The 18,016-nt window shown below is 35.0% G+C and overlaps 1 protein-coding gene across 8 annotated transcripts in view; it reads left to right on the plus strand.

Moving 5' to 3' along the window:
* LOC126925681 (potassium voltage-gated channel protein Shab) overlaps positions 1-18,016 on the plus strand; it is a 67,823-nt gene that overhangs the window by 14,103 nt on the left and 35,704 nt on the right. For all 8 annotated transcript variants that reach the window (XM_050741548.1, XM_050741544.1, XM_050741535.1 and 5 more), the window contains exons 4-5: positions 7,663-8,509; positions 16,759-17,057. In XM_050741548.1, coding sequence (XP_050597505.1) covers positions 7,663-8,509; positions 16,759-17,057 — 1,146 coding nt within the window. The remainder of the gene's footprint in view (positions 1-7,662; positions 8,510-16,758; positions 17,058-18,016) is intronic.

Below are 18,016 nucleotides of genomic sequence, written 5' to 3' on the forward strand. Positions count from 1 at the left end.
GACAGATATTCAAAAGTTTTTGACTTATTTATTTTTGAATTTCTCGTAGTTGTCATAGCATTATGAAAACGGTCATAGTTTGTTCTATGATAGGCAAACTATAACTAAATATAATTTTCTCAATCATACTTTTCTTCATTTTTTGTGGTTGGTGCTAATAGTAATTAAAAAAATTAATTTCATGATATAAAATATATTATAAGCAATTTAGGTAAATTTCAGAATATAAAACACTATCGTAATTTTCATTTTTTTAATACAACGTTATCAATTACCTCGAGAAACGAAGAAAATACTTCTTCGAAATATTATGGAGTTAATGAATAATTAACTAATCTACTTACTTTTTTCATAACTGTCTTACACCAATGAATGAATTTAATGCTCGGCAACTGTATCGCTGTGTATGATGAACGGGAAAATATGTACGAAGCGGAAAACTTTTGAATATCATGACTTGTAAAAAAGAAGATGCCTAATACGTATTCTAAAAGTTGTATAAAAATGGACGACTGGAAATTACGGACTTTTCCTTCTTAGTCTTTTCGACGATACGTTAAACGTAGTACGAATGAAAACAACTAATGATCACTTTGTAAATCATTTCTCCTCTTCTATAAAATTATCAATAAGCATCAGCTAATAGAAATAGAAATCTTTGCATGTTGTGTTCTTCATTAACAATAATTTCATGCCGTTTCAAGCTGTACACAGTACACTTGTATATATTTACAGATTACTGATAAATTTTTATCGCTAACTATTAGTTAATCGATTTCACTTGCTAATATACTAATATGAAAAATTGGAAAATCGATTTTGCTTTTCCCTAGCAAAGCCAGATCGAAATCACGCGCGTTGATCGAGCATTATCATTACTCATTAATTACCAGGTATCGATTAGACGAACCTTCCCATATCGATATACTATAATTATGCTATCTATATTAATAACGTTTTATGTGATTGCAGTAAAGTGTATGTGTATGTATATATGTGTATATATAATACATATGTACATAGAAATGTATATACACACATATGTATACGTACATAAGTCGTAGACATACGTATATAAGGTTGAAATGTAAAATAGAACAGAGTTTTAATTAATATCCAATATAGAGGAGATTAATCGAATTTTTTCAACAGTCGTTGTGTCGATGTGTGTAATATGTATTTTATTTCTAGGTGGTGTTAACAGCATCATTACTAATCTCATTTGTTGTATAATCTAGCATATTTTACCTCTTAGTCTTAAAATTTGTCGTCTTCTAAAATGAAACTTTTAAACGAATCATCATGTTTGACCCTTCGATGATAATGGGAGTGCATAATACGCGATTACCAGGTATCACGTAGATTCTTTCTCGACACCGCTCCCTGTGAGATGTCAATAGTAATTTCGCTACCAGCGAATTCAATTCGATATGTGCTTATTGAAATATATATATATACATATATATACCGTATATAATATATGTATATATATTTATATATTTACCATAAAAAGAAAAAGAACGTAATTGTCGCTAATGTAAATGCATAATCATCCAGCGTAAATGGAATGGACCAGCATTAACATAACGAATTTGACGTTGCTCGAAAAGAAATATATTCGCACATAGCCGTAGAAAGAGAATCAATTAGAACTAATTCCAATGTTCGTTACAAAAGCACGTGTACGTTATACATAGACGACGTAGGATTAGCAAAAAAGAGTATATAACATGTTAGCGCGCACACTGAATTAATCTTTAGATAGATCACAAACGGATTACCACGTAGACCATAGTGGAGATATTTCTTTTCGTGTACACGTTGAATTCGTAGTACTAACAAGCTAACTATAACGTGTAACAACTGTGCAAGAGAATCTGTGAGGTACTTAGGCGACATAATTTTTTTTACAAATATGTTGTCTCATATTAATACTTGCCATATACACCACAAACAATACACATTGCACACACTGTTGCTCCAAGATGAAACAGTATTATGCGGGGTACTGAAATAGCACCTTTTATCCTATCACTAACTCCAGATTGTCACCAAAGATTTTCTCTATTCACACGAACGTACGATACATATATATAATACATATATGTATATATATACCTATATCCTGTAACATTATTTTCCGTGACTCTCTGTTATCCTATTCACTTGTAGCTACATAGATGTGGACGTTCGATGTGACACGATGATAATTTTCATTGCTTTTATCCGACTTATCGGTACCCAGCACGTCACGTTAACCGCTTTAATGGAAAGAAACGGAAACGCTCTTCGTCGAAGAAGTTTCGCGGAGGAGTCACTCCCTGGAGAACTCCTTACCGTACGTCCAAACATTTCTCCTTCGAGCGTCAATATTACAGAAACTATTGATTTTCCACTATATTTAAACCACGTAAGGGACCGTTGGTCAATAACTGTAGCTACTTCTGAAAGTGTATGGTTATAGTCATCGGCAACGTTAGATATTGGGTCTTCTCACAACTCTTAGTTTCTTTGTCCATATCGAATCCTTTGCGTTTGAATAATACAGTGCAATCTCCCTATTCAAAGAGTTCCTACGTACGTTGTACGTGACCGAGTAATCACACGAGTATAAGGCAAGTCTCGCGCAGAAGAAATTTATTCGATGACGAGATGATGCGATCATCTGTTCTGTTGAAGTCGTTTATTTACGATATAACGATCGTGTTATGAATCGACTAAAAAATACGTGATTATATGGAGATTTCATTGTATCCGGGTCTATGCGAATTTTGAAATTTTATTAGCTTCGTTGAATCGTATTTCATTTACGTAGATTCGTTTAGTGACGTTATTTATTTATTCGTAATATATCGATACACTTATAAGTCAAAATGACTTTATATCTGAACAGGAGACAGGGGCAGGTTAATGCCTTTTCTCACTTTTTAATCTTTGCAATTTTTACCCTCTATCGCTTAATGGAAAATATACTAAAGTATACTTTGTTTTTTTCTCTTTATATATTATAAATGAAAATTTGAAAAAACACAACACAGTGTGAGTAAGTAAAGTTGTTAAGTTGATACATTTGTGAAACATGTTGGTACGATGTTTGATAATTATTTTCGTCGATTAAAACGTATCTACTATTTCAGTTCTATTGATTATTCATTAAACAGTCGATATAGGTACAGATATTTCCTGTATTTATGTATTTAATTTCGGCAATAATAATTGTAATATTGATGTTAATTTTGTATATTTTTAAACGAAACTTAAAAGATTTGAAATAGAATTATTGAAAGAGTAAAAGGTTTAAGCAGAATTTTAAAAGATTCGCATAGATCTGATTTTACAAACATCCAAAGGGCACGTACTAGTTAACGCGTAAAGTCGAAGGTCATTTTCTGCATGCAAGGCAGATAAAATCAAATAGCATTCAAGAATAACTACTCGGTAATTACTTCATTAAGGTTGTGCTTCCTAGCGAAATAAGAATCAGCCATAAATAATATTATTACGTAATATTTATCAAATTAAATAATATTCTGATTAATATTATAAGCTGTGGAACCCAATTTTTACAATAACAGATTTCTATTTTTTAAACAGCCTCATTTATAAGGTTTGAACGTAACGTAAGATTACTTTAATTTATATAACACGAGTGCATATTAAGTATCAAAGACAGCAATCAAAGACTTCAGTCTCTTCTTAAAGAAACGTAAGTTCATCTGTTTTAACATAATTGTGCAGTGTCAGTTGTTTATTTTTTCGAAGAAAATAACATGTCGAACGATGGTTTGCGCCGAACCGCTACAGTTTATTGCTTTATTTACATATATATATATATGTATATACTTGAGCTTAAGTATTTTTAGCGAAGTACAACTCGAAGAGAAGAAAAATTTGTATCATCGAGTATTGATAGTTTCTATCTGTCCCCGCTTTGCTTCTAGAAAATGACGCGCGCTTTAAAATGTTAACCAGTATGGGTCTACCAAAATTGGAAAACAAGATACATACTCCGCAAAACGTGCATGATAATAATTTGTACAACATATCAATGTTGATAATTACGATCTAACGTATCCAAAATTTGAGATAACATCTGTACTCTAGAGAGAAAAATGTTAAAACATTTGTAAAAGATTATGCTGAAATTATTCATTTTAAAGTTCAAACTTTGTCATTATATGTTTTGTTGGTATAAGCAAGAAAAGCTTGTATATAAATCAAAAATCGTAAAATTAATAAACGTATGAAGCTTCATTAAAATACTGTAGAAATATTAAAGGAATCGTGATTAGGACTAAATTCTGTTAAATAACTAATAGACTTATGGTTATTCTAATATCAAGCTGGAATAGATCCACGACATAACCAGCGGTTAAGTAGTCGTTTCACTGTTTCTGTGAATGCGGAACTGACAGCGATGAAATATTAACGCTACGTATTAGTCGACGTTTAGTAGTTACTTGTTTGACTATAGTATTTTTCTTATTTTATTAGATATGTAAAACATCGACAAAGTTTGACTGTAGAAAGCCGGGGTACCGTTTGCAAATATTTGGACACATTCATATTGAACAAATTTATAAAATATATCTTTAAAAAAATTCTAATGTTAGCCTATGATATTTAACAACCATATACAGCTGATTGATATTAATGAAAGAAATGGATAATGTTAATTAGTATAAATAAAAGAGTAATAACTGAATTTAGACGAAGATTGATCCTACGTAGACACATGAATTTAGTGACTTTAAATGACTATCTAATATTGGATGTTTTAGAGCGATTGAAATATATATTTCTAGTCGCATAAAAGTGTCAACCATTTATCATGTATAAACATGAAGTTTTAAAGGAAGACACGCTGTTTTGATTTAAATTCAGCGAAGATTTTAATCGCTGTTGTGTCAAAAAGTAAAATGTTATCAGCAAAGAGATGATTTTGCACTCGAACTTTAACAACTATAACGAAATAATCTTTTAATTAAATTGCACAGGATGTCCAAATATTTATGGACGGTCGTGTAAAAGTATTTCATCATACGGTTTAAATATTTCTTTTTATAAGCTTGTCAATGCGTTCAATAGTCATCTCGAACGAATTATTTTCGTAGCACGATTGCGAGAATAAGCAAAAGCTGTGAGTAATTCGGCAACGATCCATCTATAATTGGCCTTAGAAGAACATAAAGACGGCTTATTATCTCTCATCGACCGCTTTTTTACGCGCATCAGTTCTCTTAAATCTTTACAAGATTACATTAGTTTTGCAACAAATGTATGCTGTAAGCTTTCTCTTTCTTCCAACTTTACGAGTCTTCTCTTTCTTCCTTTTTTTCCCTATATTTAACCCATTTAACGATATTATAAAAAGATCGCATAACACAGCTTTCTGCAAAGAGTTTCGATATCTTGCACAAGGAGTGTTCCGCACAAGCTTGCACCAACGCAAGCTTCGTCGATTATTTTCATTTCTTTACGTACCTTTTTGACTAAACTCACGAGTACGCCAATTCCTCCACGACTAACAGAAGTTCATCGGTGTATTTGCGGAAAGCATCGCAGCTGATTGCATGAGAAGCTGCCGATGTGACAACAATCCCTTCGTAACTTCCTTTTCTTCTTCACCTTTCGCTTTATCGACTAGCACCAAAGTCTTACACACTCGGAAGCCAAACAACTTCGGACATTTTACTAAACAGAAACGACGATAGATTCTTCAAATTACGCTAACGTAGTTTCACATTTTTTTTTTTTTTACCATTTTCAAGATAATACCAGGTAACATATTCATAAAGCAATAACAAAACAATAACAAGATTAATCTTTTGCGATCTGAGTTAGGTTGAATAATTTATTCCAAAAATTGGCTTATACCCGGTAAATTACTTTTGAAGATTGTTCGCGATTCGACTGTTTATACTTTCATATTTTCGACTCAAATATTTCCACCGAGCCTGTGATCCAGCAGATTTTATACGTTAAAAGCAAACGATAGTAGAGATCGCAAGGGGTTAATTGATTAAAAGTTCGATCCTTTACAACGCGATGGTAAAGCTTTACTTCCGAGTGTACGAGTTTGTGTTACCCGTAGTATAAATATGCGAAGCGAGCGCCTATATTTATTTCAGTTAAACAGACTCGCGGTAATTTTTGCTACATTTCCCCGAAGCAACGAATTGATTTCGCTTTGTAGCGATTGCACTAGCGTGGCAGGTTATTATAGGACACGAGAGAACTAGCTTCGGTTGGTCGGGCATTTATTTTATCTACTCTTCTTCTTCTTCTTTTATTTTTATTTTTTTTTTTTTTCGTTTTCGAGACTTGGTTGAGGGTGTGAACCAAAGGGAGCGGGGTTTTGAAGGGAGTAAATGAAACATGTGTTAAATACGCATGCCGAACAATGTACAAAATACAACTTGTATAAGTCGAGCGACGTCGGGCAGACTGCCTTCAAACGACGAAGATACTCTTTGGTGCAAACATCTGGGTATCTATACGTTTCTATGGCAGTTTTCAGCGATTCTGTTCACTGGGTTCATTCGAGTCCTCAGTTTCGCAGGAAATGCTTTAGAACGTTATAGCAGTCCACATTACATCCTTCCCCTTCCTTTTTTCCTTATTTTCTCGACGCATCGTTTCGAAGTCGTTTGGAGGATCCACGACAAACGTTTCGAGCGTATTCTTTTTTATCCTTGGTCGTACAGTCGTCTACAATGGGGCCCTTTTTGCACTACTGTCTCTTTTAAAAACCTCGTTATTGAAGTAACGATGGCGTTGAATCGAAGATTCGAACGATAAAAACCCGCTTCTTATCGTAACGGCACGTCGGTCGTTGTTCTATACGAGGGTAACATTGTATTGGGAAAAATAAGCTTCTTTACGTACGCAAATTGTTGCTTGCTTCGTATTGTACATTTTTTCGTACATATAAGCAGACTACTTACGCTTTCCTTCTATTTTGTCAGTGATCGAATATGTTGTTATTGTATTTGGTGTATAATTTGGTACATATTTTTGAACGCTTTCGTGCAGTGAGAGCTTTTGGTATTTACTCTGTTTTTTGGTAGTTGTTGTTGCTTATAAAAAAAAGAGCAGGCTATAAATAAAACTATTATATTTTTCTTCGTATTTCACCGATAATTCACATGTTGAGAAGTATTTCCATGTTATATCCGAGTCTAGACGTTGTGAAGAGATACGTATCTCCGGTTGACGGTTGGAATTCTTATTTCTGATCCAGCTTTTTGTCGACTTCCGTACGATAATAAGAAAAAAGAAAAAGTATCATAAATATGGTAAACACGGTAATACAATTACAAACTACACGGAGTTTTTCTTCTTCCGTTCTTCACGTTCGTCTACCGAAGTCTACTTCATTGGCTATTTCCTGTACGATAACGATTTAGGAACCGTTACTATTTTCAATTTTGTCATTCCACTACGTTCCGTTCAAATTACACATGGAAAATATAATAAATCACACGAAACAGAAACGTTCGATCGTAGAAAGACAGAAAAGAAAGAAATATATACGATAGCCAGTCGACGGAAAGTTCTAGAAAAGGTGCGGTAATTTTAGTTTAATCGCAGCAAGAATAGTAGGAGATGAAGCGATCTGACGATGTCGGTATTTGACCGGTTGATCCGTCGGTTTTCCAGGTGATAGCTGTGATATCAATACTCTTTATTGTGCTTTCGACGATCGCACTAACTCTCAACACCATTCCTAGTATGCAAGTGAATGATGAGAAGGGGAACTTTCAAGACAATCCGCAGCTCGCCATAGTGGAGGCTGTGTGCATCACATGGTTTACCCTCGAGTACATGCTTAGGTTCAGTGCCTCGCCGGACAAGTGGAAGTTCTTCAAGGGTGGTCTAAATGTGATCGACCTGTTGGCAATACTGCCGTACTTCGTATCTCTGTTCCTGGTCGAGACGAACAAGAACGCGACCGACCAGTTCCAGGACGTGCGCAGGGTAGTGCAAATCTTTCGTATAATGCGGATCCTGAGGATCCTGAAGCTGGCCCGCCACTCGACCGGGCTGCAGAGCCTTGGCTTCACCTTGCGTAACTCGTACAAGGAGCTGGGCCTGCTGATGCTCTTCCTGGCGATGGGCGTCCTTATATTCTCGAGTCTTGCCTACTTCGCTGAAAAGGATGAGGCCGGGACCAAATTCATAAGCATTCCAGAAACCTTTTGGTGGGCGGGCATCACGATGACCACCGTCGGATACGGCGACATCTACCCCACGACCCCGCTCGGCAAGGTGATCGGCAGTGTGTGTTGTATATGTGGTGTCCTGGTAATCGCGTTGCCCATTCCCATTATCGTTAACAATTTCGCCGAGTTCTACAAGAACCAGATGAGACGGGAGAAAGCCCTCAAGAGGCGAGAGGCTCTTGAAAGGGCAAAGAGGGAGGGCAGCATCGTTTCGTTCCATCACATCAACCTGAGGGATGCCTTCGCCAAAAGCATGGATCTCATCGATGTCATCGTCGATACTGGTAAGCGACGGACCACGAGGAGGATATACACACTTACTACTCGTCTTATATGATACGCTCTGAAAATACACCGATCTTCTGAGAATCGAATGATACGATCTAGCGGTAAAGAACATTGAAATAAAGAAAATTAGAATAACTAGAATAAATTTACTTGATAGTAATAGTTGGTGCATGAGTAAATTGTAGGGAATAGGTATAATATATTTGATAATAAATCAGAATAAGATGATACGGATGAGGATGATTGATTACAGAAATGCTACTCTGTTGACGTTTTATAAATATATGTACTCGCTTGATATGGTACTCGTATGTATTTTAAGGCAAAGAACACTAGAATAAATTTACTTTATGGGAGCAGTTGACGATGATCGATTGCGAAAATGGTATTTTATTAATGTTTTATATTGGTACTCGGTACTCGATAGAAACGATACTCACATAAACTTAAGGTGAAGAATTTTAGCATAAACGTACCTTATGCAGCGTATTTGTGGTGTACAAGTAAGCTTTTGGAGATACAACATTATGGTGGTTTAATGGGAACGATCAATTTTATCGCAAAAATACTATTTTAGTTATGTCTCATAAATATAACAACCTGAAATGGAAGTAAAAATGTTTTCATTGCTAAGAAATTTCTACTATTACGTTTTCGATGTTTCCACTATGTTTATTGGTAATTTTATATGCACTTCCATACTTTTGATGAGGTTTTTTAGTATAGCGTGTTAAATGAAAATTAAGATTAAAATTTTATGTGCAATGCTACTTATATTCTATATTATATATCATACTCTATACTAATTACTAGTCTGATAAATAATTTGTTAATTTTATCTTTCTGCTTTTATGAATTTATCTACTACTTTTCTAGGTACTATAGCTGGATGTATTTCGATAAATCACCAATTAAATAATAGGAAAATCCTCTTTCATTGGTCATAGCTTTCAAAAATAATATTACCGAAAGAAGGATGGTTTTTCCCTCAGACAACTTTGTTTTTTCTACAAACAATTATCAGAATTTACTAATTAAGGTCTGAAATGATTGGGTTCAAGAAAACACATATGAAAATATAGATAGTCGAATGCAAACGTACTAGGCAAATATTTATACTTAATTATTTCTCGAGAACGAAATATCGCGTAGAGAAATTTTCTTCTATTTTTTCGACTTCTTTTTCATACGAGATCATTCTCTTCCGGTTGTACTTTCAGTGCATCAAACCTTATATAATGATACAAGATATTAATATATAAGATAAGATATATACAATATATACAATATAATACAATAAGTGTATAAAATATAATTTTTTACCGGAAGGTCAACAGATTGAAACATTGAAGATTGGTATATCGTTGAAACGTATCATATCTCGAGTATATGTGCTTCACCATCACGAGATCAACGTTTTCGCGTTATAGTCGGGAAAACTCGGCTACGACTGCGACTTGCTGTTTGCCAATTAACGATCTAATCGGATCGTTTTCTCTCGTGCTACTGAAGGTTTTCGTTTTTTTTTTTTTTTTCGTTGTTCCCTAATATTCTTTGTACATCGTCACATACCTTCGTTGCGCACACGTAGACCTCAAAAGTTTCACCTGCTTAACTGGAATTCCTTGTATCTTTCGCTAACTTTTATTGAATCTCAAATATGTCCAGGGATTTAACAAAAAGGAAATTAATTAGAAACAGTTCAGTGGCGTTTAGAATGGAAAATAGCGATGTGAACATTATTCCAGTTAACAAGGCGCGATCGTACTCCAGAGTGATACTGAGCGGGACCTTATCACTCTCTACACCCATTAACGGTGTTCTTCTCATTCGTTTTACTCCGATCATAAATATACTAATACTAACACACGTGTGCGATAGCCAAAAAATGGAAGATCGCAAGTTTTATCGTAACGAAACGTTAACAATTTATCAACCCTGACGCAAGAATGATGAATTTATCAGTTCTGGCGCAGGAGCAAGGTAAAGCGAGACCACACTGCTAGAGAAACACTGACCACCCTCTTTATTGACTTTCTCATTAAATGTAAACTGCACCATATTCATAAATATTCATGAATCATGGGAGGACACAGAACAAAACTATTGTCATTCATCGATCGTGTTATTTTCATTCTCTATCGCAGTGTTTCTCAACCTCTTGCGAGTCGCGACCCCTTCTCATTAGAATCAAAGTATTTATACTGTTAACGTTATTTTCAGGGAGTGAGTCAAGGTCTACCGTGGTCGAAATTGAAAAAAAATATTATGATCTTGCCATAACGTAGAATTAGAATAACACAGAGTGTTTGATAAACCTTCTGGTCTTAAATATGTGGACACTTTGATCGATTTTTATTAACGGTATACCAATGCTACTAAAATATATGAATTAACGACAAACTAACGATCAATAGTATGCTTATCATGTTCTTGTGAAATCAACAGGCATATATCATATTTCATTTTAATTAATTTATTTGTAATTAGGATAGACTCTCATGGAGTTTATTAGTAAAGAAGGCACCAGGTTGCGAATTAACAACAACGAATATCGTAAAAGAATTATCTAGAAATGCTCAAATGTTGCAATGTATTGCATGAAATTTAAATTGTTTATTTAAAACTTTATTAACGGTATATTAAAATTAAGTACGCGATTTGTTGAAATGTTAATTGATCTTTAATATTATTGCTGTAATTAATCACAATAGTTTCTCCATGCATGTAGCTTGTAACTTGACAGCGAGGCAAGTTGAAAATAGTGAACTTTTTAAATAACGAAATTGTCTCATAATGTTTGACACTTTAACTCACGATCTTAGTAATGTAGGTCATCAATAAGCAAGTGTTCACGTACTTCTGAGCAGTAGATTATGCGTATAATAGGGCGGACCTTTAAGGAGATATTCTACTGTAAGACACGGTTTATAGACTTTCTTTAGTATTTTTAGAAAAAATCATTAAATAATCCTACCGATATAATTACCTTGTACGTATACTTGTCCATGTTTCAGCGACATTTGAAAATATCTTTAAAGAGAAATAATCAAAATTAACAGCACTGTATATCCTCAAACGCATTCGTTTAAAAAACGATCTTCTCATAGCTTCATGATCCTGATCATTATGCTGATCCCTGTACATTAAAAAAACCAAAAAAATTCTTGATCGACATAAGTTTGTCTATATCGAAGCTAGTAGCAGAGTGAAAAAAAGGCAGTAATTAAAAAAATCTCAACATTTTCAACTTTCACTAGATATACAAAATTCCACATACAAAGTCCCGTATACACGTTGGTCCACTTTTTCCTTTGCTTTCCTTTTTCCTTAAGTCAAGACTACTTTACGCTTAGGAACACGAAAAGATCGATTCTCTGAGCGAAAATATGCAGTAGAATACTCCCTTAACATGTTCCGAATATCCGCACGAAGACCTTAAGTCTCTTCTTTCCATTGATTTTAAGAAGTAACGTTACGATCACTGATAAAACACCCCGTTAAAACATAGCCGCGTTAAAATAAAAAAAAAACACCGCGAATCATAAATAAATAAATTTTTGCAGAGAAATAGTTGCAAGTGAAAATAACCGTAGCGATCCACGAAGAAAACTTGACGACTCCTTGGAGGTCGCGACCTACAGGTTGGGAATCCTTTGCTCTATCGATTTTGCTTGGTAGATTCCTAAGAACGCCAACATGACAAACACAATCATCTTAAATCGTATTCCATCCGATTCACATATCTCGACTACTAGCGTTTCGTGTAATCTCGATTCTCATACAGATGTTGGAAAATGAGCCCACTAATCCTGCGTCAAGGTTGATGAATTGATGGCATAATGAAAAACATAATGGATACCGAGGCTGTTTTCAGGTCACGATATGTCCGGCGTGGATGGTAACAGCAAGGAGGGGGAATCCGTGTACGGACGCAGCCCTGCCCAGACCAGGTCAGGCTGTTATCCTAGCTATGAGCATTACGGTCCCTCGTGGCGTCGTTGCGGTGCCTCGTTTTCCTGCTGCTTCCTCAGTCAACCTAACGATCAACCTACCACGCCGGACAGACCGAAACTTAACTTCCAAACTAATGATCTCTCACTCGCATTTGGAACGACCACCCGGCACACTTGCCCGAGATTCGAACATCACCGACTCTATGCCAAGGTCGATGCCGACAAACTAATTGCACCTACCTAAGCTCACGACATGTCCGACGTGGATGGTAACGAGCTATTTTATCGATATATTTTTGGTTTCGCTTCCGCTACTTTCTCGATATACGGCCTACGTATAGATAAGAAAGCAGCCTACCACGCCGGACTGAATCAGGACTTCGCTTCTTCTTCACCCAGAAAGGTTAATCAATTATATTAACACTAAAACCCTGAGAGATATCATCCTATCCACGTAGAACACCGACGGCGATCGTTTTCATCAAACACAGTGTTTTCATAATTTCAACGAAATAAATATTGTTTCGTTGAATTGCGCTCGTGTTAATTGATTTTATTCCTTCTATAAGCGATTAATTATCTCGTATCGAAATATTGAATTGTATTATGAAATTATACAAGGAACGAACGATCAGCCGTTTTACACGGAATATTTCGGATTGATACGATCGACGCGTGTATTTTATTTAAAATTCTATACTTTGCGAATGAATATCGAATTACGACGAAGGGTGATCTTATGCGATTATAAAGAGAACCCATCATTGAATTGATCAAATATGTAGGGTGATCACAAGTTTTTTCACAAGACTGGTGCGAGAATATTCTGTGAGTAGAAATGAGAAAAAAAATATCCTCTAAATATAAGGTCAGAAATACTTGATTATGGATACTCATACAAATTAATATTTTTATCAACGCTATTAAACAGATGGAATTTAAGCTTAGTTTTATCCATTGAATATTGTAACGAATACTCTATATTCTGTATATTTTTGCATCTTACGTGGATTTTTGCATCTTTAAATTTAAAATGTACAACGAAGTAGAGAATATTGATTTTCCGACAGTTCTATTTTAAAATATTTACCAGACTTAAATACAGGATTCGCATCTATTAGAAATTGAATTTATTACATTAAAAATTTCTCACGGCTTCTCTTTAATTTCGATGAATGGTACACGTACCACTGGTAGTACGTGAGAGGGTTACATGAATTATAGAATCTCGATTATCCGATGTGACGTGGACGGGGTCTACCTCGGGTAATCGAGAAAGTCTATTAGTGTTCGCAGCTCGTATGATAAAATATATAGAAAACATTTTGATAGCGTGATGTTGTACATCTATCTAGGGTTAATTAATTAAGAAATATTAAATTCGCGCTCTTAAAAGCTCTTCGTGTTAAAATTTCGAAAAAGATGAAGTTACTGTAAAGTTCTAAAGCACCTCGGATAATACGGAACTTTGGTTAAACGGGTCTCGAATAACCGAGACTCCACTGTATTTGTACAATGTACAGTATAAAAATTTCATCGTCATCGAAAGTAATCATGCGAGATATTCTTTTCTTGTTGATACCGAAATTTTGTAATTTTTCTGCCGATGGTATGCATTTATGAAAAGATTAAAAACCTCTGCCTTGTAGTAATTTCTGACAAGTATCAATTCTTGTTGAGAGAACTTTCTTCTCCAGGAGTGAAGGTCCGAAGGGATGATGTGATGAGATATCGAGCGATCTCGAGGGTCGAAGGTTAATCTTCGTTGAACCGTTATATGGAATACGAAATAAATATTTCGTTAGCTATGTTTTTTATATAAGTCTCTAATGAAACATTTATACGAGCCTATATTTATTTGATACCTTTTTATTTTTATTTCTAAAAATGTGTTACGAAACAGGTTAATAAAGGCATTGAAGGAAATTAACGAGAAATTTATAATATAATATATTCAATTTCTCGCAGATCTCAACCCTGTATTTATGAGAACGGAAAACATTTTAAAATGAAGTTAATGGAAATGTGTACAACATCAATCTGTTCATATATTCCATCGAATGAGAAACCATTATATTTTTGTTATAAATTTTTAATGCAGTATTTACGGTGGCTACAAAGTGTATTCGCCAACGAGAACGATTTTTTATGAGATTGTATATATTTCATTTTCGCAGCATCAAATTTCTACAGTCGTACGAAGATACCACAAAACGATACGAAATTTAATATACTCGGACATAATTAACTAGTACGTAAATGCTGTGATAAATAGACCGTTGCACCAATATTTTTCGCAGCTTTTGTATATGAACCTATACTCCTATACTTTTTCTCTCATTTATATTCATAAAATATATTGGCACAGTTTCGTGGAAAAAGCCTGGGACACCCTACGTAAAGGAAATAATTTATTTTTATATTATCGTATTTCATGCAAACTCAGAATTTCAAAAGTATATGTCATTCCTTTTGCGCAATTACATCTTACAATTACATAATATTATTTTTTATTAATTTTATCATATTATCTTGCAGAATTTCTTAAGAAGTGCAGTTACGAAATCTTTCTATCTGCAATATTTCAACAAACCTATTGAACATCAATAAAATAATAAAAAAAAGTATGAGAATAGGTATTAAAATGACCGTATTCGGAGTTCTAGCGATAACTAACACCTGACACACTAAGCACGATCAGTCATCTTTTTTTGTCATAGCACCTGCGCCATAATTGATAAACTTATCAAGGTGCGAGAAAACGCACGAACTGGACATCGAGCCTCTTGCCAAATCGTTAGATGTCCGGCGTGGATGGTGAGCAAACACTATTAAAATTTATTGGTATCGTTTATATCGATATTACCTTTGTCGATGATTTATATTTCGAACGTTGATAGGAATTTTATTGTTAGCAAGTATGTTCGTTTGATATCAACAAAAAATACAAGTGTATATATATATTTATTTAATTATTTGTTCTTTCTGTAATTAAAATTGTTTTATATTCATGAAACAATATTGATCTTAGATATAATTGGGAATAAATACATCAGAACACTGATGATACCATGGAACACATTTATGTACAAAATATTCTCAAAATGGTACATTTGAATATTTAAAGGAAAGATATTTTTAAATTGCAGTTAAATCTTTGAATCAAAATTAAGATGATTTTTAGGAAAAGATCATGGGTGAGGAATCGATTAAGACGAAGATCAATCTTTTATTCGTAAGTTGTACATATAGTACAATATGAAAATTTTGTAAATTATTCGAAACGACCGATCATTTTCACCAATCGCTGTGATACAATTATCAGAATTTAGTTTTTCAGATGAGAACCGTATCCTTCTGAACGAAACGTAATAAGCACTATAGCTAATATAACGAACAAAAATGGAATTAAGGCGAATGAAAATGAAAAGCTGCTCATGTTCTAGTTCATTACTTGTAATGAGCAAAAAATAATCACCACACGTCACATGCAGTATTAATGTGTCATTCAATCGTGAAAGCTAATCACAATAATCGATCAACACGTTGTAATACTTTCCCCGAAAGAACAGAGACTTGAATTTTGATAATTGAGTATCGGAAAGTCTATCCAACGATCGTCTTACATTTGCTTTCAAAATTTATTCTATTGAAATCAACGTGTTAAATAAGACGTATCAATCACAGAAGAGTATCAAAGTACAAGATCACGCCAAGAATCGTCTTACTTTTGCTTTCAAAGTCGCGTCAAATTCATATTTCATCAACGAATACCTAAACGTTCGGCGTAAGGAATCACGTCAATCAGAGGAAATATGCTGTACATAAATTGCAACTGGGACAAAATTCTTTTTGTAATCGTGCTACGCAATGCTCGCTAATACGCTGGTATCTATGATTTGCCATATACTTGTCCTGCTATGCTCCTGATCCACCTAACGACCAGCCTACCACGCCGGACCAAGCCGAAACATTTAATTCCCATTATTCGTATACAATCGAGCCAAGCCTACTTGTTAAAGCAAAAAAGCGTCGTTCATCGAGAAAATATCGCTGCATGCCTCTTTTCTTCCTCATCTTCTATACATATCTATCTGTCTATCTGTCCTTCTCTCTCCCTTCTTTTCTCTTTCTTTCTCTCTCTCTCTTTATCTCTCTTTTTCTCTATTGGAGTACGTTGTCGAAGACGAGTGCAAAAGTTGGAGCGAATCCTCGCCTATTCTTGCGTCAAGGTTGATTACCGATTACGGCATTGTGAAAGATAGAACGGACGCGGAACCTGTTTCCAGGTCACAATATGTCCGGCGTGGATGGTAACAGCACCGAGGGAGAATCCGCGTGCGGACGCGGTCCTGCCCAGACCGGGCCAGGCTGTTATCGTAACTATGAGCATTACAGTCTCTCGCGACATCGGCGCAGCGCCTCGTCCTGCTTCCCAAATTTGCCTAACGATCTGCCGACCACACCGGACAGCCCGAACCGTCGTCTCCTGGACTTTGCTCAGAGCGTACCCGGAACTCAGAACGACGATTACTTTCACGACGATGTACCGGCCCAGCACGTGAACCAAGGCAATACCACACCTAGCGTAAGTCACGTCGTCACATCTTTTATACAGTCCTCGTTATGATGTATGATTTTTCTATGTGTTTCCTTTTATTTTGTGTGTGTGAGTGTGCGTGTGCGCGCGCGCGCGCGCGCGCCTGAAGACTAGGCTTGCACGGGCGTTTCATGTTACCGCGATCGGACTGGGCTCGATTTTCGTTGGATCTTAGCAAAACGGTGTCACGCATGTTCGTTGACAGTAATGTTCTTTGTGAATCGTTGGTGTTACGTTTTTAACGGAGTAAGTAAGGTTGCGGATAATTTTTTTTGATAAAATTTGATTCGTACGTTAATCTGGAGCAGCCAAGTCTGTCTATAGATTTCCAGCGTAATTATCCCTCGAATACATTTTGTATTGGGAAAATGTTCGAAATACTTTAAACGTGTAATTTTATAACAATACTTTAAACCGATTTTGTCTAGTTTCCTGTTTCGAGTGGAGCGAGGAAATCTTTGATTATCTTTTATTGAGAATTTGCAATTTTTAATCTTATTCGCGAGTCGTGTCTCACGCGGAGAAAATACAGCGTGCTCCATTATAAATCTTCCCACGTTTCGCAATTATCTGTGGAATTACATTTTGTTCGAAGAAATGTTTTAGAACGTAGCATTTGCATTATTTCGTTTTCCACTTCGAATTGAACAAGCAGATTGTATTTATGTAGGGAATTTTACTATGAACATTTCTAAAGAAATGAAATTTAAGTAGTTTATCTCTGTTTTTAAATAAAATTTTAAGTAGTTTGTTTACAGATTCTATTTTTATATTCTTGTGTATTATGAACTCTGTGCGCATTTTTGCGCCTTTAAAATCTCCACAAATTTTTCGCGACAGTTTTCTCGAATTAAAGATTTTATCACTTGCGTCGGAATGATAACATAACGCGACACCCTGCATAAATATGCGATATATTAATTCAAAAATAATAAGATAAACTTAAC

The sequence above is a fragment of the Bombus affinis genome, chromosome 2, assembly GCF_024516045.1.
Source record: "Bombus affinis isolate iyBomAffi1 chromosome 2, iyBomAffi1.2, whole genome shotgun sequence".
Lineage (NCBI taxonomy): Eukaryota > Metazoa > Arthropoda > Insecta > Hymenoptera > Apidae > Bombus > Bombus affinis.